At 42.9% G+C, this 27,477-nt stretch overlaps 1 protein-coding gene across 5 annotated transcripts; it reads right to left on the bottom strand.

The window, feature by feature from the left end:
- Window positions 1–2,539: 2,539 nt before the first annotated feature.
- Window positions 2,540–26,480, bottom strand: psen1 (presenilin 1). Of its 5 annotated transcripts, none has more exons than XM_061743036.1 (11): window positions 26,369–26,480; window positions 23,775–23,860; window positions 18,717–19,036; window positions 13,874–14,015; window positions 11,440–11,507; window positions 11,129–11,349; window positions 10,952–11,050; window positions 8,421–8,513; window positions 8,172–8,342; window positions 4,322–4,440; window positions 2,540–2,779 (listed from the first exon to the last, which is right to left on the bottom strand). In XM_061743036.1, the coding sequence occupies exons 2-11, from the start codon at window positions 23,808–23,810 to the stop codon at window positions 2,624–2,626; spliced, it is 1,425 nt and encodes a 474-aa protein (XP_061599020.1). In that variant the 5' UTR covers window positions 23,811–23,860; window positions 26,369–26,480; the 3' UTR covers window positions 2,540–2,623. The 5 variants fall into 5 exon arrangements, with proteins under 5 accessions (XP_061599020.1, XP_061599017.1, XP_061599019.1 ...); XM_061743033.1 differs by having other exon boundaries at window positions 18,717–19,039; XM_061743035.1 differs by having other exon boundaries at window positions 18,717–19,039; window positions 26,373–26,400.
- Between the last annotated feature and the right edge of the window lie 997 nt (window positions 26,481–27,477).

The raw sequence follows: 27,477 nt of genomic DNA on the forward strand, positions 1-27,477 counted from the left end.
TAACCCGACAGCAGGTGTGACCCCGGCCGACCTCCGGGGGGGCGACCCGTCCAGAAGGTTCCCCCAACGGAGGCAAAACTGGGACTTTGGAGTATTTATACCGTTATAAAAGTTCAGGCGTGTAACACAACGCCACGGAGAACAGACATCAGCAACTGTCTAAGACAGGGGTCACCAACCCAAAATGTTTGAGAGCCATATTGGACAAAAAACACAAAAAACAAATATGTCTGGAGCCGCAAAAAATTAAAAGTCTTGTATCAGCCTTAGAAGGCAACACATGCTGCATGTATCTATATTAGTTAGAACTGGGGGAAGACTTTTCTTTTTCATTATGCACTCCGAGAAAAAAGTCAAAATGTCGAGAAAAAAGTCGAAATGTCGAGATTAATGTTGAAGTACAATCTCGAGAAAAAAGTCGAAATGTTGAGAAAAAAAGTCAAAATGTTGAGAAAAAAGTCGAAATGTTGAGAAAAAAGTCGAAATGTTGAGAAAAAAGTCGAAATTTCGAGAAAAAAAGACGAAATGTCGAGATTAATGTTGGAGTACAACGTCGAGAAAAAAGTCGAAATGTTGAGAAAAAAGACGAAATGTTGAGAAAAAAGTCAAAATGTTGAGAAAAAAAGTTAAAATGTCGAGAAAGAAGTCATAAGAAAAAAAAGAAGAAAAAAAAAGGAAAAAAAGAGAAAAAGAAGAAATAAAGGAAAAAGAAAAAAAAGGTTAAACATTTTTGAAAAAGCTCCAGGAGCCACTAGGGCGGCTCTAGAGCCACGGGTTGCCGACCCCTGGTATAAGAGAAGCAAATCAATTACTTTAACATGGTCCTTTCAAGTGTTGCTAGGGGAACGACATTTGAAACGAGGGAGTTCACGCACCGGTTCTGCCTTTTCTTTTAGTTCTGGATCAATAAATGACAACGGTGTTGTTTATAATATACATATTGATCGTCACTCGTCTCCTTGCAGCCGTTATGAAAACAGTTCCACGTCTGGCAGGTTTCCAAGTCTTATCATCAAAAAAGAAAAACCCTAAACATTTCAAGTATATTTTCAGTTTTTTATTTTAAAAAAGGAAACAAAATTAAATGTATAACTTTGCATAAACACATAATTCATGTGAAACAGAAGAAAAAAAAACTTCCCTAAAAACAACAAAAGAAAAAGCAGTTTCAGAACTTTTTTGTTCCCTCTGGAGTTTGTTTTCCGCGTTAGCGCCGAGCGCGACGGCCGCGGAGCAGCCGCTCCTCCCTGCAGGTGCAGGTGCAGCCGGTCCTCCTGCAGGTGCAGGTGCAGCCGGTCCTCCCTGCAGGTGCAGCTGGTCCTCCCTGCAGGTGCAGGTGCAGCCGGTCGTCCTGCAGGTGCAGGTGCAGCCGCTCCTCCTGCAGGTGCAGGTGCAGCCGGTCGTCCTGCAGGTGCAGGTGCAGCCGGTCGTCCTGCAGGTGCAGCATCGGTTCACTTCGTCCTAGTTTGATTTTTTTGGTTTGTCCGTATTTTAAATCACAACTCCTCAGGTTTTCAAGTTTGGCTCGAGCCGCGTCCTCGTTGAGCCGGCTAGCGGCGCAGGCTAGCACTAGCGGCGCAGGCTAGAGCTAGCGGCGCAGGCTAGCGCGTTGAGCGTTGCTGGAACGAACCCAGCGGTGTCTGCGGGCGCAGATGTAGCATAGTAGCAAACAGCACCAGGCTAGCGTCGTGAGGGCAGCTGCCTAAAAGGTTGAGAGTTCGTGACCGACGGTCACGGGTTACAATCCTCGGACAAAGCGACGGGGGTGAAGTCTCTGGGAAACCAATGAATTCCTGCCACGCAGAACTGCCCTGGAGCCCTGGAGCAAGGCACTGAACCTGCAGCAGAACCCACAGCCCCACCGGCCCGGGATTCAGTTCCCGCCAGAAGACGCTGCCGCGGCGCCGCCTCCGGAGAGCCGGGCGGATCGCTCCGGATCGGACTTGATTCCAACCAACCAATCCATCATCTATCCATAAATCATTCATTCATTCATCCATCCAATCATCCATCCACCAATCAATCATCCATCCATCCATCCACCAATCAATCATCCATCCATCCATCCACCAATCAATCATCCATCCATCCATCCACCAATCAATCATCCATCCATCCATCCATCGTCTATCCCTTCATTCATTCATTCATTCATTCATCCATCCATCCATCCATCCATCCATCCATCCATCCATCCATCCATCCATCCATCCATCCATCCATCCATCCATCCATCCATCCATCCGTTTTTTTGCGAGGTTAGCGCGCTGCGGTGGCCGGCGCCATCGAGGGACAAATGCGTGGTCAAAGTCTTCTTCTGTGAACAGCTAGCGCTGCGGTGTCCCTGAGCAAGGCACCGGCCGGGACCCCGACCCCCCCAGGGGTGTGAAGGTGATCGGAGGGGGTGAAGATGAGGGGGGGGCAGAGGGGTCGGAGCGGCGAGCCCCCACAAACTAAACGAGGTCACGTGGAGTGAGAAATGTCCCGGATTTACAGGTGAAATAAAACATTAAAGAGCGGCTGCTGCTGCTGCGTGGGGGGCTTTAGGGGGGGGGTGTTGCTCGCTGCTCGCTCCCGGCACCACAGAAGAAGAAGAAGGCGGAGCAGGAACGGCGGCGTCCTGCTAGATGTAGAACTGGTGCAGCGCCAGCTTGTCCATGAACGGCCGCACCAGGTTGTCGGTGGCGAAGTAGAAGACGAGGCCGAAGAAGATGGAGATGGGCAGCGCCGGCAGAGCCTTCTTGAAGATGGCGAGGAGGAGCAGCGTCAGGCACAGGCCCTGCAACAAACCAGACCAACGCGCAATCAGACCCAGAACTGATGCTTAAAACCATAGACATATAAACGTATCCGCCCCATGGAGCTGCTGTGATACGTCAACGTCGCCGCCATATTGGATGTTCAAGACTGCGCTGTAAACTAATACAAGTAAATGGACTTATTTTCATAAAGCACCTTTCTACAAAGAAATGTACGTTTTACGTCTCATTTATTCATCACACACGTACTAATATACTTGGGAAACAGTTAGGCACAAAATATAATATATTTAATTTTCTCAGATGGTAAAAATAAGAACGTTATTGATCCCACATAGGAGTAATTCATGTTATATCAGCTATAGAGAACAAGGTAGTAACGAAAAACAATATATATCCCCCTCACAAAAATAAGAAAAATAGAGAAACATATTTTCTCATCAACAAAACAAATTTAAAAATTTTCAAATAACAAAATAATTTGAACCATTTTTCAGACAATAAAATAACTGAAAAAATCTGAAAAATGGTTCAAATATGTTATTTTGTTACCCTGAAGAAGGCTTGCGCCGAAACGTGTGGGTCTCTGCTCCCATGTTTTTATATGTATTAGCCATGTTTCAATAAAGGCTTTTTAATATTTTTCCACAAGAAGAGTGCCTTGGACTCCCTTTTTTGACTAGATAATGTTATTTTGTTACTTGAAAAATGTTAAATATGTTTATGTAAAATATGCTTTATATTTGGTGCCTAACTGTTTCTCAAGCATTTCTTTGTAGAAAGGCGCTTTATGAAAATAAGGAAAAAAGATGAAAAAAAGAGCAAGAAAGATGAAAAAAGAGGAAAAAGATTAAAAAAAAAATTTTAAAAAGAGGAAAAAAAGATGAGGGAAAAAGAGGAAAAAAGGAGGGGAAATTTTTTTTTAAAAAGATGAAAAAAAGGACAAAAAGATGAAAAAATGAGAAAAAAAGAAATAATATATTTTTGGTGCCTAACTGTTTCCCAAGTATATTAGTGCGTGTGTGAATGAATAAATGAGACGTAAAACAAAAATTTCTTTGTAGAAAGGCGCTTTATGAAAATAAGGAAAAAAAGATGAAAAAAGAGAAAGAAAGATGAAAAAGATAAAAAAAATAAGAGGAAAAAAAGAGGAAAAAAAAATAGGGAAAAAGAGGAAAAAAATATGGAAAAAGAGGAAAAAGGGAGGGGAAAAAAGATTAAAAAAAGATGAAAATATTTTTTTTTTTTAAAAAGAGGAAAAAAGGAGAAAAAGGAGAAAAAAAGAAATAAATATATTTGGTGCCTAACTGTTTCCCAAGTATATTAGTGCGTGTCTGAATGAATAAATGAGACGTAAAACGTACATTTCTTTGTAGAAAGGCGCTTTGTGAAAATAAGTCCATTTACTTGTATTAGTTTACAGTCTTGAACATCCAATATGGCGGCGTCGTTGACGTATCACAGCAGCTCCATGGGGCCTCTACGTTTATATGTCTATGTTTAAAACAGAGCAGAGAGCCGGGCGGCTAGGCGGGGGGGTGAGGCGGGGGGCGGATACTCACGATGAGGATGGCCACGAAGCAGGCCAGCGTGGTGTTCCAGTCGCCGCTGGCGGCGGCCGACGCCTTTCCCACCAACATGCTGTAGAAGATGAAGTCTCCGAGGCCCAGCTTCACGCCGCCTGGGAACACGGGAGGTGGCCGCGTTCAGGGTGGAGCCGGCACCAACGCAGCGCTGCCAGGCTGTAATTACCGGCAACGCCGGCGCTCCGACCCCGTACTTAGTCGCGGGGGGGGCGCGGCGGGAAACCCAGCCGTTCCCCCAGAATCACTAAGACTAAAAACGGCGGCGTCCGCGACACGCCACCTTCACGCCTGGAACACATTCCTCAGGGGAGACGGTGGTGGTTACACCCCGGGACCAGGACGGGGATGGAAATTAATTTTATTTTGTACTGTTTTATACTTATTCTACTTTTTACTTACATTTTTTTTTGAAGGAAGGAAAACACCACTCCGTACTGCTTTTAATTTAATTGACTCTGATTTGTAAAACGACATGTAAATATAGAAAAATCCACAAAATAAACTAAACTGGCAACAAATGGCGTTTTTACACTAGTACCTACTAGGGCTGGGCGATATATCGAGATTTTAATATATATCGATATATTTTCAAACGCGATATGGTACGAGACAATATCGTTTATATTGATTTTTAAATTTTTTTAATTTTTTAATGATTTTGATATAGCTTATTTTGTGACAAATTGAATTGAATGTTTTATTTGAGATTTGCACAAATGTTTTGTTATTTGTACAACTGTCAACCTCAGTGGAAAAGTCTGTCTGTTACTGTCTACATTGTATTAATTGCACAGTGTATTTTAATTTAATTGTTATGCAGGAAAGGGATATTTGTTTTATTTTATTCAAGAAGCATTTTTATTCTATATATGCAGGCAGTTTATTTTATACCTTTTGATATTGTGCAGACCTCTGTTAATAAAGGAACCTGTGTGACATTTGGCACGAGGCTTTATATTAAAACCGACTGTTTTTTTAAGGGTTTGCCTCAGAAAAAAATTAAGCTAACAGAGATGCTAACAGAGATGCTAACAGAGATGCTAACAGAGATGCTATGCTATAATGCTTTGGGGGAAACCCCAATTATGGCACAGAAAAAATATCGAGATATATCGGGTATCGCCATGACTTTTGGTCCATATCGCCCAGCCCTAATAAGGAACGACCAGATCTACCAGGAGCTCTGTCACTTCATAGCTGCTCGCGGCTCCCAACGCACTTTTCAGCAGCACAGAGACAAACTAAAAAAAATTAAAAAGCGTCACTGCTTGAAGCTTCTCTCTCACTCTCATTTTATAACTTGATATAAAACACGAGCCACAGACCCAGCAGCACATCTATCATCTCCTCCAGGTTCTACATCTTTATTTATCATCTACTCCAGGTTCTACATCTTTAGTGTTGTTGTCTTCTTCATTTAGATACACAATCAAATACGTCACAGCAGCTTCTCCAACCTCCTACTTCTGATCTGGGTGTTGAAAAGAAACGAGGGCGAGGCGAGTGGAGTCGGGCTGAGTAGGTGCTGGTGTAAAAGCGCCAAAAGACAGAAAAACTGTCACTTCCTGTTTGTGTCTCGCGCCGACGATTAAGACGGATGCGAAAAATGGAAGAAAAACGTGTTTGAAAGCCGATATTTTGGCTTCTGAGGTCAAAAATGAAAAGTGCTCTATAAATAAAATCTATTATTATTAAAAGACAACAAAAAATCTGTCATACGGTTTAAGGTTTTGAGGCGCTGTGACATCTTTACTCAGAGATCCTGAAAACCAGTCTTCCTCCTCGATACGTGACGCATAAAATAAATAAAATCCCAAACTAACAAATCACCCAGCAACTGGCTGTTTTGACTCTGATTTCTAAAACTACATGTAATTAAAGAAAAATCCACAAAATAAACTAAACTGGCAACAAAGACAGGAAAACTGTCAATTCCTGTTTTTGTAACGCAGCGACGATTAAGACAGATGAGAAATATGAAAAAAAAACATGTTTGAAAGCCGATATTTGGGTGTCTGAAGTCCAAAAACAACAAAAACTCGCCACTTTGGGGAAACTTGGGTCTGAAAAACTGTCATTTGGGTTTTAGGTTTCAGGTTTTGAGGCGCTGGGACGTCCCAGGGATCCTGAAAAGCAGCCGCCGTGACCAGAAAACGAGCAGGCGGGACTGAAAACGGCGCATCTCTCCATGTGCTGCATCTCTGCATCTACTTTTGGAGAAAAGAGCATAAAGATCCTCTAAAGTCTGAAATGTTGCTCTGTCCAGGTTCTAAATTCAAGCTTTTAGTTTCAGTCTAGTCTTTGGGTCCAGCTATCATTTTAGTTTTTATTAGTTTTAGTCACGTTCATTCTCCTTTTAGTCGTGTCAAGTTTCAGTCGACTAAAAGTCTGAGCATTTTACTTTAGTCTAGTTTTAGTCAAAGATTGTATTTAGCCAAACCCATTTTACAATTCAAACAAGGTTATCTTATTATTATATTATTGTTACCTTATAGACTCAAGAATTCATTCATTCCAGATACAGAAGACTCTAATTTGAGTTTACAACAATATTTATTTTTCCGCATTTCTCCCCATCTTTTTCTTTTTCGACGACACATTGGGTTTTCTTTTCCACGTCTATGTACGAAAGTGGATCCAAAGATCTAAACTACTTAAAAAAATGGACATTAAGGATCTTTGTTAGAACATTTTGTCTCGTTTTGGTCAACGAAAATGAAGACACATTTTAGCAGAGTTTTTATTTTGTAATCTACAATTTAGTCTCGTTTTTATTCGTCGACGATATTGCCTTGTATATTTAATTATCGTTATCAGCACATGACCAGCACTTTTGTTGCGTCTCATCTCATTTTCCTCAGGTGAGAAACACCAAGACAACCGTAGTCCCACAGGGACCAGTTCTGGGGCTCCAAGACAACCGTAGTCCCACAGGGACCAGTTCTGGGGTCTCTAGTCACAGCTTATGCAGATGATTCCCAGATCTACGTTGAACTCTCATGATTAGGATCCTTTTTTTATTTTGTAATCTACATTTTAGTCTCATTTTTATTCCTCTACAATATTGCATTATATATTTAATTTAATTAATAAATAATAATAATAAATACTATATTAGTTAATAATTTAATCTGGTACCAACTATTCCAGACTTTGACACCTCTAAACCTAAACAAAAATTGGCTTCTAGATTCCGCCGAAATGTCTGGAATCTAGAAGCCAATTTTTGTTAAGGTATAGAGGTGTCAAAGTCTGGAATAGTTGGTACCAGATTGCAAACAATTGTAGGTCCCTATCCATTTTCAAAAGTCGCTCAAGAGAACATTTAATTCAACAGTGTAGCCAAGAAAGCTCTTGCTTTTCCCACTGTTAATGTTTCTTTTGTACTTCATATTCTGTGTTGCCATTTGTTCATCATAATATTCATATTTTCATGATCATGTCTTTATAGGTCTACAGTAATTATCTATTTTCATTCATGTTCTGCATGCAACTTTTATGATGTATTATTATTTATTTTATTTTCTATTTTGTATCCTCATAACTATATTGTTAAATGTTATTAGGTGGGGGCTCCTCATAAGCCTCCTGGCTTGCTCGCTCCTCCCTGCACAGTTTCTTTAATTGCACTTATTTGTGTGATGTTATTTTTTATTGTATGTGCTAAATAAACTACATTTAATTATGGTTATCGTCACATGACCAGCATTTTCGTTGCCTTTCGTCTGGTTTTACTCGGTGATAAAGGTTCATTGTCGACTATATTTAGTCATATTTCTCGTTGACGACGGCAGCTCTACTGGTGTGTTGGCTGGATTTAACTCACGTTCCTCGTCGTCGTCGTCCACGGGCCGGGCCGAGGGCATGTCCTGGATCTCCCGCCGCGAGTCCTCGGTGGACTGGAGCGGGCCGAGCCGGTGCTCCTGCTGGCTGACCCAGGAGGAGCTGAAGCCTCCGTCGGAGGGACTGGAGGGGGCGAGGGACGGATCCGGCTCCGCTGGAGGAGGAGGAAGGAAGTCAGTTTGAGTCACAGTCCGATCAGTCGAGCATCTCTGAACTCTGAACTCTGTCTCACCTTCCGGAGCTTCTGGTCGGGACGACGCGGCCCCCGTCGAGTTCCGGTTCACCCCGTCGGTGTCGGCCATGTTGACGAGCCAAACCATCGTAGCTGCAGAAAAACGAGACAAAAACATCGCAGACGCCCTTTAACCCTGCTCTGATTCAAGATCTGACAGCTGATGAATTGGTTGATGGATGGATGGATGGATGGATGGATGGATGGATGGATGGATGGATGGATGGATGGATGGATGGATGGATGGATGGATGGATGGATGGATGGATGGATGGATGGATGGATGATGGATGGATGGATGGATGGATGGATGGATGGATGGATGGATGGATGGATGGATGATGGATGGAGGATGGATGGAGGATGGATGGATGGACGGACGGATGGATGGATGAATGGATGATGGATGGATGATGGATGGATGGATGGATGATGGATGGATGATGAATGGATGATGGATGATGAATGGATGGATGATGAATGGATGGATGGATGGATGGATGGATGGATGGATGATGAATGGATGGATGGATGGATGGATGATGGATGAGTTGGTGGATGGATGGATGATGGATGGATGGATGGATGGATGGATGGATGAGTTGGTGGATGGATGATGGATGATGGATGGATGGATGGATGAGTTGGTGGATGGATGGATGATGGATGGATGGATGGATGGATGGATGGATGGATGGATGAGTTGGTGGATGGATGGATGGATGGATGGATGGACTGACGGATGGATGGATGGATGAGTTGGTGGATGGATGGATGGATGGATGGACTGATGGATGGATGGATGGATGGATGGATGGATGGATGGATGGATGGATGGATAAAATGATGGATGGATGGATGGATGGATAAAATGATGGATGGATGGATGAGTTGGTGGATGGATGGATGGATGGATGGATGAGTTGGTGGATGGATGATGGATGGATGGATGGATGGATGAGTTGGTGGATGGATGATGGATGGATGGATGAGTTGGTGGATGGATGATGGATGGATGGATGGATGGATGGATGAGTTGGTGGATGGATGATGGATGGATGGATGGATGGATGGATTGATGGATGGATGAGTTGGTGGATGGATGATGGATGAGTTGGTGGATGGATGATGGATGGATGGATGGATGGATGGATGGATGGATGATGGATGGATGGACTGATGGATGGGTGGATGGATGAGTTGGTGGATGGATGATGGATGAGTTGGTGGATGGATGGATGATGGATGAGTTGGTGGATGGATGGATGGATGGATGGATGAGTTGGTGGATGATTGATGGATGGATGATGGATGAGTTGGTGGATGGATGGATGATGGATGAGTTGGTGGATGGATGATGGATGGATGATGGATGGATGGATGGATGGATGGATGGATGGATGGATGGATGAGTTGGTGGATGGATGGATGGATGGATGAGTTGGTGGATGGATGGATGGATGGATGGATGATGGATGGATGATGGATGGATGGATGGATGGATGAGTTGGTGGATGGATGGATGGATGGATGGATGGATGATTGATGGATGGATGATGGATGAGTTGGTGGATGGATGGATGATGGATGAGTTGGTGGATGGATGATGGATGGATGGATGAGTTGGTGGATGGATGGATGGATGGATGGATGATGGATGGATGATGGATGGATGGATGGATGGATGAGTTGGTGGATGGATGGATGATGGATGATGGATGGATGGATGACTTGGTGGATGGATGGATGGATGATGGATGGATGGATGACTTGGTGGATGGATGGATGGATGGATGGATGAGTTGGTGGATGGATGGATGGATGATGGATGGATGGATGGATGATGGATGGATGGATGAGTTGGTGGATGGATGGATGGATGGATGGATGGATGAGTTGGTGGATGGGTGGATGGATGGATGGATGGATGATGAATGGATGAATGGATGATTGGATGGATGGATGGATGAGTTGGTGGATGGATGGATGGATGGATGGATGATGAATGGATGAATGGATGATTGGATGGATGGATGGATGAGTTGGTGGATGGATGGATGGATGGATGGATGGATGAGTTGGTGGATGGGTGGATGGATGGATGGATGGATGATGAATGGATGAATGGATGATTGGATGGATGGATGGATGAGTTGGTGGATGGATGATGGATGGATGGATGAGTTGGTGGATGGATGGATGGATGGATAAGTTGGTGGATGGATGGATGGATGGATGGATGGATGAGGGATGGATGAGGGATGGATGGATGGATGATGGATAAGTTGGTGGATGGATGGATGGATGGATGAGTTGGGGGTTGGATGGATGAGTTGGTGAATGGATGGATGAGTTGGTGGTTGGATGGATGAGTTGGTGGATGGATGGATGGATGGATGATGGATGGATGGATGGATGAGTTGGTGGATGGATGGATGGATGGATGATGGATGGATGATGGATGGATGGATGGGTGGATGGATGAGTTGGTGGATGAATGAATGAATGATGGATGGATGGATGATCCTTACAGGAGTAGATGAGAGCGGGGAAGATGGGCTCGTTCCTCTCCTGAGCCGTTTCCACCAGGATCCTCAAAGGCCCTTTGGGACAAAGAACCGCCAGCAGATCTGGAGGAAGAGGAGAAGACCAGGGTCAAACACCGGCTCTCAGGCGTGACCTCTGACCCCTGACCTCTGACCACCCACCGTAGACGGAGATGACGGCCAGGATGAGCCAGGCCGTCCACTCGGGCAGGTACTTGATGAAGACCAGGGCCATGAGGGCGCTGATCATGATGAGGTAGGCCTGCTGGAGCCGCAGAGGGCCCTTCCAATGGATGCACATCATTCCCACCACGCCGAAGTTCCAGATGATCACGGCCAGGGTGAAGTAGTCCATGGCCACGTTGTAGGTCTTGAAAACCTCTCTGTTGAGAAGAAACACCACGGATGAAGGACTGGAGGACTGGAGGACCGGGACGTACAACAAAAAGAGGGGGTGGGGGTGTGTGACGTACTTGAGGTAGATGTAGGAAAAGAAGAAGAGCAGCAGGAGGGAGGAGAGGAAGAGCCAGCCCTGGATCACCTGAGGAAGTAAAGGATGAGAGTCACCGATGAGCAGCTGGTCCACCACAGACCTTCCTGTAGGGACTCGCTGCTTCTGAGCACTTTACATCAAACACTCCCATAATTATCATTAACCACAGAGAGGAATGTGAATACCCGTTAATGTCATCCCACCATTGGCCCCAACAGTGAGGCGCTCCGATCAACAAGTGTCTTTACCTGGGTCAACATTTACAATACGGGTTTCATCAAAGGAAGTCAAGATAGAAGAGGTCGGTAGGTCTGGACTAACGCAACTTCGATGGTCAAGACATTCGCAACCTTTAAGTTTGGCACTATCACAACCTCAAGGTTAGAGACTATAGCAATCCCGTCCGTCAGAAGGGGGGACTATGGCAACCTCTTGGGTCACGAGTTCGGGACTATCGAAACCTCGTCAGGTGGGATGTGGTAAAAGATGTAAAAATAAAAGGTCGAACTCCTTTACTTGACCTTAAAGAAAAAAAATGATTTACTTATATTTTATTAGTTCGTAAATGTTTACCAAAACCAAAAGGATCAGCATTTTAATAAAATAAAAGCACATCATAACTGATTTCTTTGCTGTCTCCTACAAAATAAAACAACCCAATGAACGTCCTTCAATATTATATTCACTCATCTCTACTTCACGGGTCCAAACTCTTAAGTGTGAAATCTAAACAACTGAAAACGCGACAATTTAAAACACACAAGAACAAAAAGCATCAACTTAGCCTCACTTAGCAAAACAAGGACCAATTCTGTTGATCATAATGTAATAATCGAAGAATTTTAGTCGGTATTACACGCAGAGATTGATTTTAAACGCATCTCGTACTCAGGGCAACATTTTTCATGTTTACAGATCGAGAAAACATTTCTATTATCAAGTTACCGTATTTTCGCGACCATAAGGCGCAACTTTTTTTTTTTTTTTTTTTTTTTTTTAAATGTGCCGGGCGCCTTAAGAAACGGTGCGCCGTGTCTATTACCTGAATTACGGTAATGTAAGGCCGGCCATGAGAACGGTAAAGGGAGAAGGGGGCGGGTGAAGCTGAATGAGACCATCCACTGAGCTGTTTAATGCGAAACAGAAGATGAAAACTTTTAAGGATTTGCTTGATGTGTAAAGTGAAATAAAATACAATCAAACTAAGTTTTGCTCCCGCTCTATTTAAATAAGCACACTTGTTCTGCAGCGCGCGTGTGTTTTGCATGTCGGAACCGGTGACTTTCCCCGGTTAAAGCAGCGGCTGGAGCAGCGCGGTGATGGGCGCTGCTGCAACCCGACTTCCTGGTTCCCCAAGCGGTCCAATCGACCTGGTTCCTGGCCGCTTTGCGAGCAGAGATTTCTGGGGTCTGTCTCAGGTCTGATCAGCTTCACCCTCCGAAATTTGCAGCCAAATCTGTCGGTTACAAACCCGGTACCGGACCCCGACATGCGCGGGTGTGTATTCGCGGCGACACACACAGATTCTCATTCATGTAGCGCTGGACTGGCGCAGCTGATGGACAGAAACCTATGGTGATTTTTAAAAGAAAAACTTTGCATAAGACGTTTCCAGCCGGAGTCATTATAAGGACGAATGGAAAGGGGGGGCTGGATGAAGGGATGATGATGATCAGGTGGCTGAGACAGGTCTGGAAATTCGGACTGGAGCTCCTGTCGGATACAAACCCCGGTACCGGCTCCCCGACAGCGCGTGTGTGAGCGGGTCCAGCGCGGGGGAGCAGACGGGGAGCGGACCCGGGACCAGCTGTTCGGTCCCAGCCGGTCCGAACAGGTCACATTCCCGGTTAAAGCCGCTGTGACGCGCGCTGCTCCACCCCGCTGGGGAGAGACGGGCTCTGCGCGGTGGAGGATCCGCACAACGGGGTATGAAAAGTTTATTTACTGTTGTGCAGAAAGTGACTGACACAGAGGAAATTCGGACTGGCGCAGCTGAATTAGCGGAGCTCTTTAATGCAGAAACAGAGGTTTTGCTCCCGCTCTATTTTTTAAATAAGCGCTTGTGTGCTTGTGTGTGCGTTCTGCATGTGTGTGCGTTCTGCAGCGGGTGTGTGTGTTTTCCGGCCGGCGTGTTTTGCGGCACGCGTGTGTGCAGCTCTGCTCTGTAGACTGCGCCTTTTGGGTCGGTGCGCCATATGTATGTTTTAAATCTAAAAATTACACACAAAAATGAGGGTGCGCCTTTCCACACGGTGCGCCGAATGGTCGCGAAAATACGGTACTTTTCTAGAACCACCCAGGTGTAACCAAATCATGAGCATATAAGGAGGAGACAGAAGCCATGACCTACATTATCCGTGATGTTCTTTGGCCCCCAGGACCACAGGCATTATTATTATTATTATTATTATTACCCTGTAGCAGCGGTATTTGTACAGCAGCACCAGCACCAACGTCATGACGATGATGACGGTGATCATGATGGTGGCGTTCAGGATGGAGTTGACGGCCCTCTGCGCCACCGTGTCCGTCTCCTCCGGGAACGGCGTGTAGATCCTGCAGGAGAAACCGCAGAGACACAAAGTCGTGAGTGCAACAGTCAAGACTAGAAAGTAGACCTGGGGATTGATTCAAATGTCAAGAATTGATTCCAATTCTTAAGATTCAGACTCTATTATCAAGATTTGATCCGATTCCGATATTGATTTGGGTTAGTGTTATTAAAACTTTTTTTAAGATGTTGCATGAATTATATGACTGTTCTGCAACATATTAATACTAGTATTATATTGAGATTCAACAGCAAGTATTGCAGCTAATGATGCTGTAAGGACCAATCAGCTCCCAGAATGCTGATAGAACTGAAACAGAAACATCGTGGGGCAGAATTACCAAACAGATCCAGGGAGGAAACAGAGATGGATGAAATCAGTTTTATTTTTTCCATTTTTGGTCTATTTCGGTTTTTAATTTTTGAGAATTTGTTTTTTTCAGCATTTTATGCAAATGTAACCTCAAGACTGTATATAAAGTAATGAAATATAGACAATTTTTGCAATTATAACAGAAAACTTAAATGTTTTCATACCTTTAAAACATATTTAAAGGCAAAAAACATGGCACCAGTTATTCTTGTGTCCAACAAAACATTCCTTTTTTTGGGCATAAATAAAAAAATACCAAAAGTTGTAATGTAATGATGAAAAAAAAAAATCGATCTTTAGATAAACGAATCAATTTAGAATCGGAAAATCAATTTTTTCCAACACAGGCCTACTAGAAAGTACAAGTAAGAACAAGCGAGAGATCATTTATGTAAGTGCCCTAAATCTGACCAGTGTGGTGTTTAAGAAAACTGTCATTTGTGGATTTTAAATCACCGTGGAAGACAAATATAAACACGGCTGTCACTGATTCAGATTGCAGTAAAATCGCGGTTCTGCTCAGCAACGCCGGCTCTGGCCGATTTGCTCTGGCTCCATCTAGTGGCGACGCTACAGAACTGCAGGCTTGAACCGCGTCGCTATGGCTCCATCTAGTGGCGGAGCTGCAGAACTGCAGCCTCGTCCCGCAGCAGGGGGGCAGCAGCACGGACGACACACTGAAACCGCGCAGCTCCGCTTCTGCACACAAACGGCTATTTTGGAGGCAGGAATGTGCGGTGGGGGAATGTGTGCACCTCAAGTACACTTTGTACACCCCATAAACATGTTTACAGAGTTATTTAAGCCAGAACATGCTGAACTGGAAACCAAATTATTGCACAAGAAATGTAACCTTTTTTTTTTTTTTGCTCCTGACCACTTCTCTTAAAATGAAATATAGTTTTTATCTAACTGGATACTCGAGCCTTGTGTAATCTGCTGAAATAGCAACGTTATGAAACCTCACTAATGTCGTTTTGGGAGCAGAACCCGGGTTTGGAGACGTTTCTGATTCTCTGGCTCCGGATGATGGTCTGGTATTGATCCGCTCCAGACCTCCAGGTCTGTTTTAAGGACCTGAATCTGTTTCCTGCTGCCTGCGTCTCCGAACTCCAGCCAACGAGTCTGTCCATTAGCTGCAGATAAAAACAGACGTTCCTAGTTTCCACTGGTTTTTGCATTTAAATTTGAAATTAAAACCTCTTCTACCCTTTTTTCGAATGTCCTCTCTGCAAAGTTCTTTACTCAGAACAGAACGTCTTTACTTCCAGGAAAGCAGACCGCCGTTGTGGTTCTTTAGGGACAGAAAATTACAGCCCAGAAAGTCATGTGATCAACAGCAGGTTCCCATGAATATCCAGGGTGTGTTTCAGCCCGGTGCTGCTGATCTCCATCACTGATGAACCAATCACCAGCAAGTGTGTGTTAACACAATGCCAAGAAGGAAAGACATCAGACATGGGCTTAAAGAAGTCATTGTTTTTGAAGCATATAATTGACCCTTTGTCAAGCTGCTCCCCCGTTGCTAGGCGGTTGCTATCTTTCCCGCCCACTTCCGTTGTAAAAACGGGGTTTTACATCACTTTATTTCTAATTAATGGGATGAATGGAATAAAAAAGGGATGAAATGTATTCCTGTGGTTTTCTCTGGGTGGCGGGTGTCACTTTTACAACTTTTACGCACCACTTAACCATTTTAAGATAAATAAAATGCTTCCACGGTTGTGGCTATGGGTTGTAGGTACTAGTGGAAAAGGGCCATTAGTACTTGGGAACACACTGCAGAGTGTCGTGAGGGAACAGCGTATCTTTTATCCCCAAACTGGCAGAAATCCGATCCGTACTTCCAAAACAAAGTCGCTCGGCAGCAGCTACAACCCATAGCTACAACCGTGGAAGCGTTTTATTTATTTATCTTAAAATGGTTAAGTGGTGCGTAAAAGTGACACCCGCTACGCCGAGAGAATCACAGGAAAACATTTCATCCCAAAACCAACCGTAAACTACGATAAATCTACGTGGACGACCACACATTCCACCATGCTTTTGCCAAAAACCTACGTTTTTTTAAAGGTATTGTGACATGAAAAACACATTTTTCTTGATTTTTTGTGTTTTGTTGGGTGTCTTGACATCAATTACACCCAAAAAAAAACGAACTTTTAACATTCAGTGTATTGTGTGCTTTCTGGGATTTTCCGCATCATTATGCAAAAACGGCGCATCTGGTTTGGTGGCGGGCCATGACGTCACGGCCCGCTAAATCACCGCCCCCTCCACCCAGCCCCCTGTCCATCAGCACTGAGCCGCGGGCTGGAGGGAGAGAGACGTTTAAGTCTCTCCTCTCTACCCGCGCTCTGCTTTTTTTTTCGCCTACGACCTCAGATCAGACGAGACAACCCGCTGCATAAGCATATTACTAAGCGGAGGAAAAGAAACTCAGCTCAGTAGCGGCGAGCGAAGAGGGAAGAGCTCAGCGCTGAATCCCCGTCCGAGCGGCGGGCATGGGAAATGTGGCGTACGGAAGACCGCTTGCGGTCGGGTGCCTGAGTCCTGAGTGCCTGAGTCTGATCGAGGCTCACCCTGCATTCACACTGAAAGCGTCACGGGCGTCATAGGCGTCTGGCTGCCATTCATTGTCTATGAAAAACGGGCGTCGAGAGGCGGCGGGAGCGTCGGGTCAATTTAAAAGTTGAAAAATCTGAACTTTATGCAAATGAGCAGCGGCGACGCCGAGGCGTCGTCCAATCACACACCGGGATTCCCGAAGCGAGAAGCCTCAATGCAGATTGTACTTTCATGTAGACACAAACGTACACTGATTCACATGCGTACAGGAGCAGAGCTGTCACTAACAAACTTATTTTATCAGGAATAAATATATTTCATCCAGCAAAATGACATTTTTGCTGGTTTGACTGTCGTTTTACCTGAACTGCTCATGTGAAACACGTATCTGATGGGTGAGGAGCTGGATGGTCCCAACGATTTTATTTGCTACATTGATCAAACGAAAAATAATTAAAACCCGTGCTTATTCATCACAAAACACAGGTTAAACATCATGACCAAATCCGCTCCGACCCAGTGTGTCAGTTTTCACCGCAGACAGACTGCAGCTTCACCGGGACCAACGATGATGGTTGATGTTGATCCAGGACCGACCTGGTTAAGGAGCATCAAACTCACTCTTATCTATGAGGAAATAACGCTAAAATATAAAGAAGGCGTCCCAAAGTGTGATCTATGGTGAAATAGGAAAATTAAGATGTGTACACTATATGTGCAGGCTGTTCCCTTCAGTTCTGCAGCGCAGCTTTAGCCCCGCCCACCCCCGCCCCGCTGCAGGCACTGACGCTTTGTGTGTGAATGCACCAAGCGGCGAGATGCTGGCGTCGGGACGCCCGTGACTCTTTCAGTGTGAACGAGGGGTCAGCCCGTGGACGGTGTGCAAGACAAAATCACATACCATTGATCCACTGTCTGCTTTGTGCGGGGAGTTTGGGGGAGAGGAGGAGTGGAGGATGGGGGGCGGGTTGGGAGGAGGAGCGGGGCAATGATTCACAGGCAAAAAACACCGTCATAAAAAAAGCCAGGCATGGAGTACTGGAGTGAAGTTTTTCTTGTTACACCCTTTTAGACACATTTGAGGGATGTTGGCCAAGACTTTTAATAGTGTTAAAAGCATGTTAAAAATTATGTCACAATACCTTTAAACTCTGCTGTACCTGAAGTGTTCCTTTTTATTTATATCTAGTTGCTGTTGGTTTTCTTTGTCCAATAATTAGAAATAAAGTGATGTTAAACCCTGTTTTTACAACGGAAGTGGACGGGAGAGATGAGTTTTGTCGACCTAGCAACGGGGACGGGGCTTGACAAAAGGGTCAATTACTAATTGATCCTTTTACCAATACAAAGTTTGCAAAAAATCTCCAGTGATTTAAATTACTAATACAAAGTTTGCAAAAGTAATCCAGTGATTTAAATTTTGATACAAGATAAAGTAAAAACAACGCTTTTTCCACTGATGTGAACGAGAGAGACGACTGTTTGGTCCAACCGGATAAACCGGATGTAGCAACGGAGGAGGATGCTTCTGATTGGTCAGTCAGGGACCAATCAGAAGGTTGAGGTTCAATTGAAGGAAAGATCTACTGAGAGACGGTGGGTTTACAAGTGAATAAGATATGTTTATGGGGGTAATGGAATGTTTTCCTCCTTCTCTGGCCTAATCAATACATCAATAATGGTTCAGAACCACTTTGATCAGATCTTATCGCAGGTTCTGACTTGGTCCAGAGACCCAAACCCCCCCCAGCATCTCAATACTCACAGTCTCTGTCCATCGTTCTGGGTGTAGAAGCTGACGGACTTGATGGTCGTCACGACGACCACCATGCAGAGCGTGACGGGGACGAAGAGCATGATGACGTGTTTGGCCCCGTATTTGAGGGTCAGCTCCTCGTCCTCGTCCTCGTCGTCCTCCACCACGACCCGGGGTCGGGGGGCGGGGGGCTGGCCGTTCTGCTCGGGGCTCCCGCCCCCCCCGGACCCAGACCCGCCCCCGGAGCCGCCCCTGGACCGGGCCCGGGGCCCCGGGGCCTCCTGCCGCTGCTGGGTGGACTCGGGGCCGGCGGGGGCCTCCTGCTGGTTCTGCTGCAGAGACACAAAGTTAGTTCCTTTAGACGTTTAGAAAAGATACTCGAGCAAAGAGGGCGGAGCAACAACGGACCAATCACTGCCAGGGTCCAATAAATATGCATAAAAGCTCTGCAGAAATGACATTTCGGTGCGGGTGGAAGCCAGTTTACTCGGGCCGGTCGTAATCAGTAAAAACCAATAGAGGGTATGCTTTGACGTCACTTCCCCACCGGACCCCCTTACTCACACTGAGTGGCAAAACATCAGCAAAAACAGCTGCAACTAGTGGAGAAGACGGGAAAACAGACGATTATCGGCTTAAATTAGCGTCAGTTGGACTTGACAGTGACCCGTACAGTTACTAAGAACCAGTGGTCCATGGACATTAATATTTGGTACAGTTACCAAGAACCAGTGGTCCATGGACATTAATATTTGGTACAGTTACCCCAAGAACCAGTGGTCCATGGACATTAATATTTGGTACAGTTACCCCAAGAACCAGTGGTCCATGGACATTAATATTTGGTACAGTTACCAAGAACCAGTGGTCCATGGACATTAATATTTGGTACAGTTACCAAGAACCAGTGGTCCATGGACATTAATATTTGGTACAGTTACCCCAAGAACCAGTGGTCCATGGACATTAATATTTGGTACAGTTACCAAGAACCAGTGGTCCATGGACATTAATATTTGGTACAGTTACCAAGAACCAGTGGTCCATGGACATTAATATTTGGTACAGTTACCCCAAGAACCAGTGGTCCATGGACATTAATATTTGGTACAGTTACCAAGAACCAGTGGTCCATGGACATTAATATTTGGTACAGTTACCCCAAGAACCAGTGGTCCATGGACATTAATATTTGGTAGTTTCCCCAAGAACCAGTGGTCCATGGACATTAATATTTGGTACAGTTACCAAGAACCAGTGGTCCATGGACATTAATATTTGGTACAGTTACCAAGAACCAGTGGTCCATGGACATTAATATTTGGTACAGTTACCAAGAACCAGTGGTCCATGGACATTAATATTTGGTACAGTTACCAAGAACCAGTGGTCCATGGACATTAATATTTGGTACAGTTACCAAGAACCAGTGGTCCATGGACATTAATATTTGGTACAGTTACCCCAAGAACCAGTGGTCCATGGACATTAATATTTGACCACGAATCCAGTTTCCTGATATTTATATGAACTTAATTTCTACGCCGGGGAAATACACGAAGCAAAGCTTGAAGGCTTACAAAAGTCTTGATGCTTGGTCCGACTTCAAGGCAGGATTTGTTGTAGATTTTAAAGTGATGAGGACACCGAACTTTATGATTTGACCGTTTAATGTTAGCTACCCAAAAATCCAACATTACCTGATACAAAATGGGAACCACAAATCCACGTTTCGGTGCCTGGAATCCAGTTGTTTCTGTGAATTACAGCGATCCATTTGTCTTTCTTAAGCTTATTTTTCATCAGTCTGTAAAACGATAACTCAGATTTCTTGCTAAATCTATGAGTACAGTCGATCGCACAACAGCTCTTTCCCATTTTAGATGTTTTCCAGTTGCTCAAACTGAAAGTTTACGCTGACACTCAGTCCTTCTGACACTCAGTCCTTCTGACACTCAGTCCTTCTGACACTCAGTCCTTCTGACACTCAGTCCTTCTGACACTCAGTCCTTCTGACACTCAGTCCTTCTGACACTCAGTCCTTCTGACACTCAGTCCTTCTGACACTCAGTCCTTCTGACACCCAGTCCTTCGGACACCCAGTCTTTCGGACACCCAGTCTTTCGGACACCCAGTCTTTCGGACACCCAGTCTTTCGGACACCCAGTCTTTCGGACACCCAGTCTTTCGGACACCCAGTCTTTCGGACACCCAGTCTTTCGGACACCCAGTCTTTCGGACACCCAGTCTTTCGGACACCCAGTCTTTCGGACACTCAGTCTTTCGGACACTCAGTCTTTCGGACACTCAGTCTTTCGGACACTCAGTCTTTCGGACACTCAGTCTTTCGGACACTCAGTGGTTGTAACCCGCTGTGAAGTTGCATCTGTGACGTCATGCACATTCCCTCTATCCAGAAGCAGCTGACCACGCCCTTTGACTAAGCCCCTCCCACTCGAACCGGCCTCTGCGTGATGTCATCAGTGTTTCACAAAGCCGTAAACGTCATCTTCTGATGATCTGTTCATCGAGACACGAGGATCTGCAGAACCTGCTGCAACTTTAACTCTGCTGGAAGGAAACGGGGCTGATTTGGTTTTTACTCACGCGACTGAACTTACACTAAATAAATAATAACAGTCACATGATGCAGTTTTATTATTTATGAAGTATGAGCTAAAGAGAGAGAGGATGGATGGATGGATGGATGGATGAATGGATGCATGGATGGATGGATGCATGGATGGATGAATGGATGGATGAATGGATGCATGGATGGATGGATGAATGGATGGATGAATGGATGAATGAATGGATGGATGGATGGATTAATGAATGGATGCATGAATGGATGGATGGATGCATTAATGAATGGATGAATGGATGCATTAATGAATGGATGAATGGATGCATGAATGGATGGATGGATGGACAAATGGATGGATGCATGCATGCATGCATGCATACATGCATGAATGGATGAATGGATCGAAGTGTTGTTAATTTGAGGTTTTAAATGACTGCATGTGAGGAAACTGTTGCATTATTGAATATTTCTGTTCTCCTCCCGTTCCCCCCGGATTATTCCTCGTTGGGCGTGACGGAGTTCCACTTTATCCTAGAGACTAAAGTCGGAGTCAAGTTTCACGGCTTCAGTTTGTTTGGCAGAAACAAAAAGCCCCGCCCCAGCGGGGAAATAAATGTGCAGGTCCCGGGAGACCGGGACGCTGCAGACCTGAGTCAGGGATCAGGTGGATCCGTCTCCAGGGAGAAGCGTCAGCAGAACGCTGACTGGCTTCTGGAACGCGCTGCTTTGTTCCCGGACCTGGGAATCGAGCCAGCGGCGCTGCCCAAGGGCACGAGGGCAGATTAACCAGCGGTTCTGCAGCGCTGAAACAGTAGATCCACGCGTTTGTTCGGGGACTTTTCTGGCCGGACCCGTTCAGCCGCCGGTGTTCTGTTAGTCCATGCTCCCCGTGCAGAACTGCTGCTTTCTGGTTCTGCTCACAGTGCATTTTCAAAGTTTGATTGCCACGCCCATCATTTCTTGCATCCTTTCAGTCCACGCTGAAACATAGTGTGATGTTAGAGTTTGCACTCTGTTCATCTACTGTTTTAAATGTTTTTTGAAAGAAGAAATTGAGACAATTTGTTTATTTGTGTTTGCCTCTACTTTTATTTCTTATTATTTATACTTATCAATCCAAAAATAGTAATCACAAAATGGATAAATTGATGCTGACATTCCTCCTGCAGTGGCAGTGAGGTGATTAGTATCTTACCTGAATGTATTAAATTATCTGATAGGACGTTACTGGACTATCAAATGATGCTACCCCTGAAATATTTATTTAAAATGGATAATATTGGATGTTGAGTATTTGATCCTTCAAAATACACGACCCATGACATGAATTGCATTACACTTTGTGAACATTATACGATAAAAAGAAATAAAACCGATTCTATCGCTTTATTTGATATTCATTCAGTCATTCGCCTTTATTTAACCTGGCAGGTCATTAAGAACATTCTTATTTACAATGAGTGCGTTTACATGGGAAGTTTAATTCCTCTTTAATTTAGAATTAAAATTAAATCTGATTTAAATCGATTAAAAATTACCATGTAAACACCTAATTCCGAATGAAAATGACCATTCCGAATTAAACTTAATTCCGAAATAAGTGGCTGGTTTATTCTGATTTTAAATCCTAATAGAATAATTCTGCGATCATGTATTCACTCATTCTTCTTTAAATGAATTCCGGTCTTTCTTTCTGCTCGTTCCCTCTCCCGTCTGTCTCCATGACCTTATATTCCACTGGGCTGGTTTTCCAAACAAAGTTTCCAGATGCAGCAGCAGTAAACGCTGGTCAAGAGCAGAGAACATTTATTTAAGAAATAGAAATCATTAAAAGAACAGATTGAAACAGGAAACATAAAAATGGTGCGCTAACTAAGTTAGTTTTTCTTCCGGTAGTTTAACTTCCGGTCCCCCCCCTATCCAATCAGAACCTTCCCAACCCCCAGACCTGGAGAGGGATTGGATAAAGCCGATCAAACGTGTTTTCCATGTAAACCTCAATTCAGAATTACTATTTCCATGTAAACTCAAAGAAAAATGGTTTAATTCGGAATTATTTAATTCGGAATAAGTAATTACGAATTAAAAAACATCATGTAAACGTGGCCAATGACGGCCTGGCAAGCGACAAGGACCATTTGGGGGTAAAGGAAGTGGTTTAGGGAGTAAAACACAGGAAAATTGTAGCTATACAAAAGGTAGAAAACCATTAGGGAGCATTTTTCGATAGGGTAGCAAAAATTGACAGAACACCGGTCCAGTTTTTCACGGTCTTACAGGGCAGTAAAAGAGAACTGACTTTTCTATCAGTCGTGTGGAGCAACCGTAAAAGAGAGGATGTCGTCACCACCTGACTGAGAAACTTTCCGCTCTGTCGCCAGCGAACCTCAGAGTTTGTTGGGTAATCACAACGCGGGTGTTGGGGGGTAAACACGCCCTAAACTCGCCCTAAACAGGCGTAAACACGCCCTGCTACTCACCATGTTGTTCTCAACGTCTCCCACATTGTTCGCCATGGTCGGCTCGGCTCACGCTGGTCCTCACATGCACTCCAAAGTCTGCTAACCTGTTTAAACAAGAAAACAAATCAGGAATAAATCCAGCTTTATTTCATCACAATATCTGTGTCATCCAGAAACGTCTTAAACCTCGACCGGTGACTCAGATTTATTACTGGGTGTGACGAGTGTGATAAACAATATCAGGCTTCAACATCCTTATTGAGCTCTGACTAAGAATCTTATCTGATGTTAAGGTTCATACAAACAGATTTAATGTTTATTTTTGTTTATTTTTTTATTTACTTAGTTGTTTTTAAAATTTTTAATTTATGTTGATATGTGAATTTATTTTTTGGGAAAAAGGGGCAGATTAGACAAGATTCTTCTTCTTTCAGATCCCTTTTCATTCACAATTTATGAACATTTGTGTTTGTATTGAATTGCTTGTTTTATTTTTTTTGAATGAAATAAAGAATAAAATGAAATGTTTTCATAAAAGGTTCTATACATTATAGCGGCTTCTTATCCAATTTATTTAACTAAACTTATTTTTTGTGCGTTAATTTTTTTTTTTTACTTATCTATGGTAACTGTTTAAACATTTAGTTCTTAACAGAAGGGATGTCTGAGTAATTATGTGGCACCTGATAGAACTGATAGATTTAAGGGTCAAATGTACATTAAATGTAAGGCACATGTTTGTTTGTTAGTTTTTTTGTTTCTTTTTATTCTTATGTGCCATGTGTTCTCTTGTTGCATATGTTAAAAGAGGACAGTATGTTTATCATTTTGTGATGATATATTTTTTCTGTCGGAAAAACATTAATAAAAAAAAAAACATTTAAAAAAACACTTGTTTCTGCTTTAGCTACAGTGATGGTAAGAACGATTTTAAGGGGTTCATGAAAACATAAATCACTTTTTTCTTTAATTAAAGGATTAATGGTGATGCATTCACTGTCCTGATTAAACAGCTGGAAAACAAATAAATTTTTTTGTTTCTTTTACTATGTGCGATGTGTTCTGTTGTTGCATATATATATATATATTTTTTTTTAAAGAGGACAGTGAACATCATGTATGTTTATAATTTTGTGATGATGCAGCCATTCAATTTTGAAAGTAATGTATGCTCATTTTGCAACTCTGAAATTGAAACCACGGAACATATTTTCTCCCAAAGATTCTGGAACCAAGTGGAAGAATGGTTTTTAGACAAAAGAATGTATCTGTTGAACTCAAATCACATGTAGATAACATTATTATTATATAATTACATGCTGGAGTAGTGATGGAAAAGAGACAAGATCATTTGCCGACTAACACAATCCTCATAATGGCCAAATTCTACATTCACAAATCGAAATTCATGAAAACCGCACCTTCTGTATCTTATATGCCTTTTATAACGAATTTAAGTTGTACTGTAAATCTCTCAAGTATATGAACTTCAAATCTGCCAACAAACTGCTGAATTCAGTGTTATAAATGAATAGATTCTGATTGAAATGATGTATAACCCTACCAGAAAGAAATTATAACTGCAACATTTCTTTTATCCTTTTCTTTTTAATTTAAGCTACATTTATTTATTTTATTTGTCATTATTTTGTTATAATATTTATGATGTTTACAAAATGTATTTATTTAATTTCATTTATCACATTTATCAAGTTTTTTTGTTCCTTATTTTCTATTTCATTCATTTTTCCACTCAGTACAGGCCTTTTGTAATGTGCTACATGTTATTAAATTAAAAAAAATGTAATTAATTAAAAACATTTGTGATGATAAATTTGTTCTATTGCAAAAACATTAATAAAAAAAAACATTTAATTCTGCTTTAGCTAGGGTGATTTAATTAGATTGGATTAGATACTTTATTAATCCTTTGCAGGAAATTAAGTTGCGTTTTTCATTCATACATTCAACACTTAATAACAACAACCAAAATAAAAACAGATCACTTAAAATGCTGAGTAGTGAAGTGGTGGAGTATTGCACATAGGACAGTTGATGGTAAGAACGACTTTAAGAGGTTTATGAAAACATAAATCACTTTTATCTTTAATTAAAGGATTAATGGTGATGCGTTCATTGTCCTGATTAAACAGCTGGAAAACCCAAACCTTTAAAATCACCTGGCTTTAAACAAACAAACAGGTGAGCTGCCAGGGGAAACGTTAATGATTAATATGCATCTTCTAGAAAAGGTTATTCCAGCCGGGCAGGTGCAGGAAAACAGGTGTTTTCAGCTGCAAAAAGGATGAAAAGTGGAGTTTCTGCAGCGCAGTTTGACCGAAATAAACACAAATCTGGACCAAAACGCAGATGTGTTGACGCTACTCACAGTTATTTACAGCCCGGGGAGGAGATAAGTCCTAAACGTGCTCTGCTGGAGCAGTTGGACGCCTCTGGGAGTGTTTTATTGTTGTTTTTGTCAGAGAATGGAGCTAGTTAGCCGGTGACGTCACCGCCACCACGCTGCTGCAGCCCAAACATCAAAGAGCCGCAAACCTCGCGAGGTTTGGTCTAAACTCAGGTACAGAACAGCTTAAAAGAGTCAAACCTACCTACAACACCCGGGAGACACTTTCTTTGCGCTGTGCAGCTTTAACACGGAGCGCTCTGCCCTTCTTTTGTTGTTCCTGTAAAGCCTGCAGGACTTCCGGCTAAGGGGCGATGTCACTTCCGGGACGGGCGGCTCGGTGGTGCGTTCAGGAACCTTAAAAAAATCTGTCCTAGTTCAAAACTTCATTCTACATAGAAACAAATCTCTGTGTTATAAAATGTGGATGGATAGAAATATCTGGTCAGTGGATGACATTCTAGATATTACTGAAAAGTATCAGGGGCCAGGCAGGAGAAAAAATATTTGAGAGGGGAAGATTTTTTTTATTGTGCACTTCGAGAAAAAAGTCGAAATGTCGAGAATAAAGTCGAAATTTCGCCTTTTTTCTCGACATTTTGACTTTTTTCTCCAAATTGTACTTCAACATTAATCTCGACTTTTCGACTTTTTTTTCTCGACATTTCGACTTTTTTCTCGACATTTCGACTTTTTTCTCAACATTTCGACTTTATTAACGAAATTTTGACCTTTTTCTCAACATTTCGACTTTATTGACGAAATTTTGACTTTTTTCTCGACATTTCGATTTTTTTCACGAGATTTTGACTTTTTTCTTAAAATTTCGACTTTTTTCTCGACATTTCGACTTCTTTCTCGAAGTGCATAATGAAAAAAAATCTTCCTCCTCTAAAATATTATTTTTATTTTTCTCCTGCCTGGCCCTAATACTCTTCCGTAAGATATGGATGGAGAACTGTTATCGTATAATATTTTTTGTGCTAAATTTCTTTCTGTCACCCTAAGCAATTCTGCTCCCTCATTAATGCTATTCCAAAAGAATTCTTACTCTTGGCGAAAGAGGTTGTTTTACACACCATGCCACTGTTAACTTTACCAAACCTATTTATTGGTGATATACAATTCTTTGACAAAAAAAAATGCAACAACCTTTTAATCAGACATAATTTGACAAATGACTTTTACCCAAAACAGATAAATAGAGTACTTGATTTCAGAGATATGGATCCTGACAAAGTATTACAGTTAAAAACAGAATTCTTATATTATCCTTTACCACCCAAAGCTAAAGAATTACATTTTAAACTATTT

The sequence above is a fragment of the Cololabis saira genome, chromosome 16 (assembly GCF_033807715.1).
Source record: "Cololabis saira isolate AMF1-May2022 chromosome 16, fColSai1.1, whole genome shotgun sequence".
Taxonomy (NCBI): domain Eukaryota; kingdom Metazoa; phylum Chordata; class Actinopteri; order Beloniformes; family Belonidae; genus Cololabis; species Cololabis saira.

Coding starts and splice junctions, on each gene's coding strand:
- psen1 (XM_061743033.1), bottom strand. CDS start 23,810: ATGGCGAACAATGTGGGAGACGTTGAGAACAACATG. Junction 19,040..23,774: donor GAGACGTTGAGAACAACATG/GTGAGTAGCAGG, acceptor GTGTCTCTGCAG/CAGAACCAGCAGGAGGCCCC. Junction 11,051..11,128: donor GGCCGTCATCTCCGTCTACG/GTGGGTGGTCAG, acceptor CTCTTCCTCCAG/ATCTGCTGGCGGTTCTTTGT.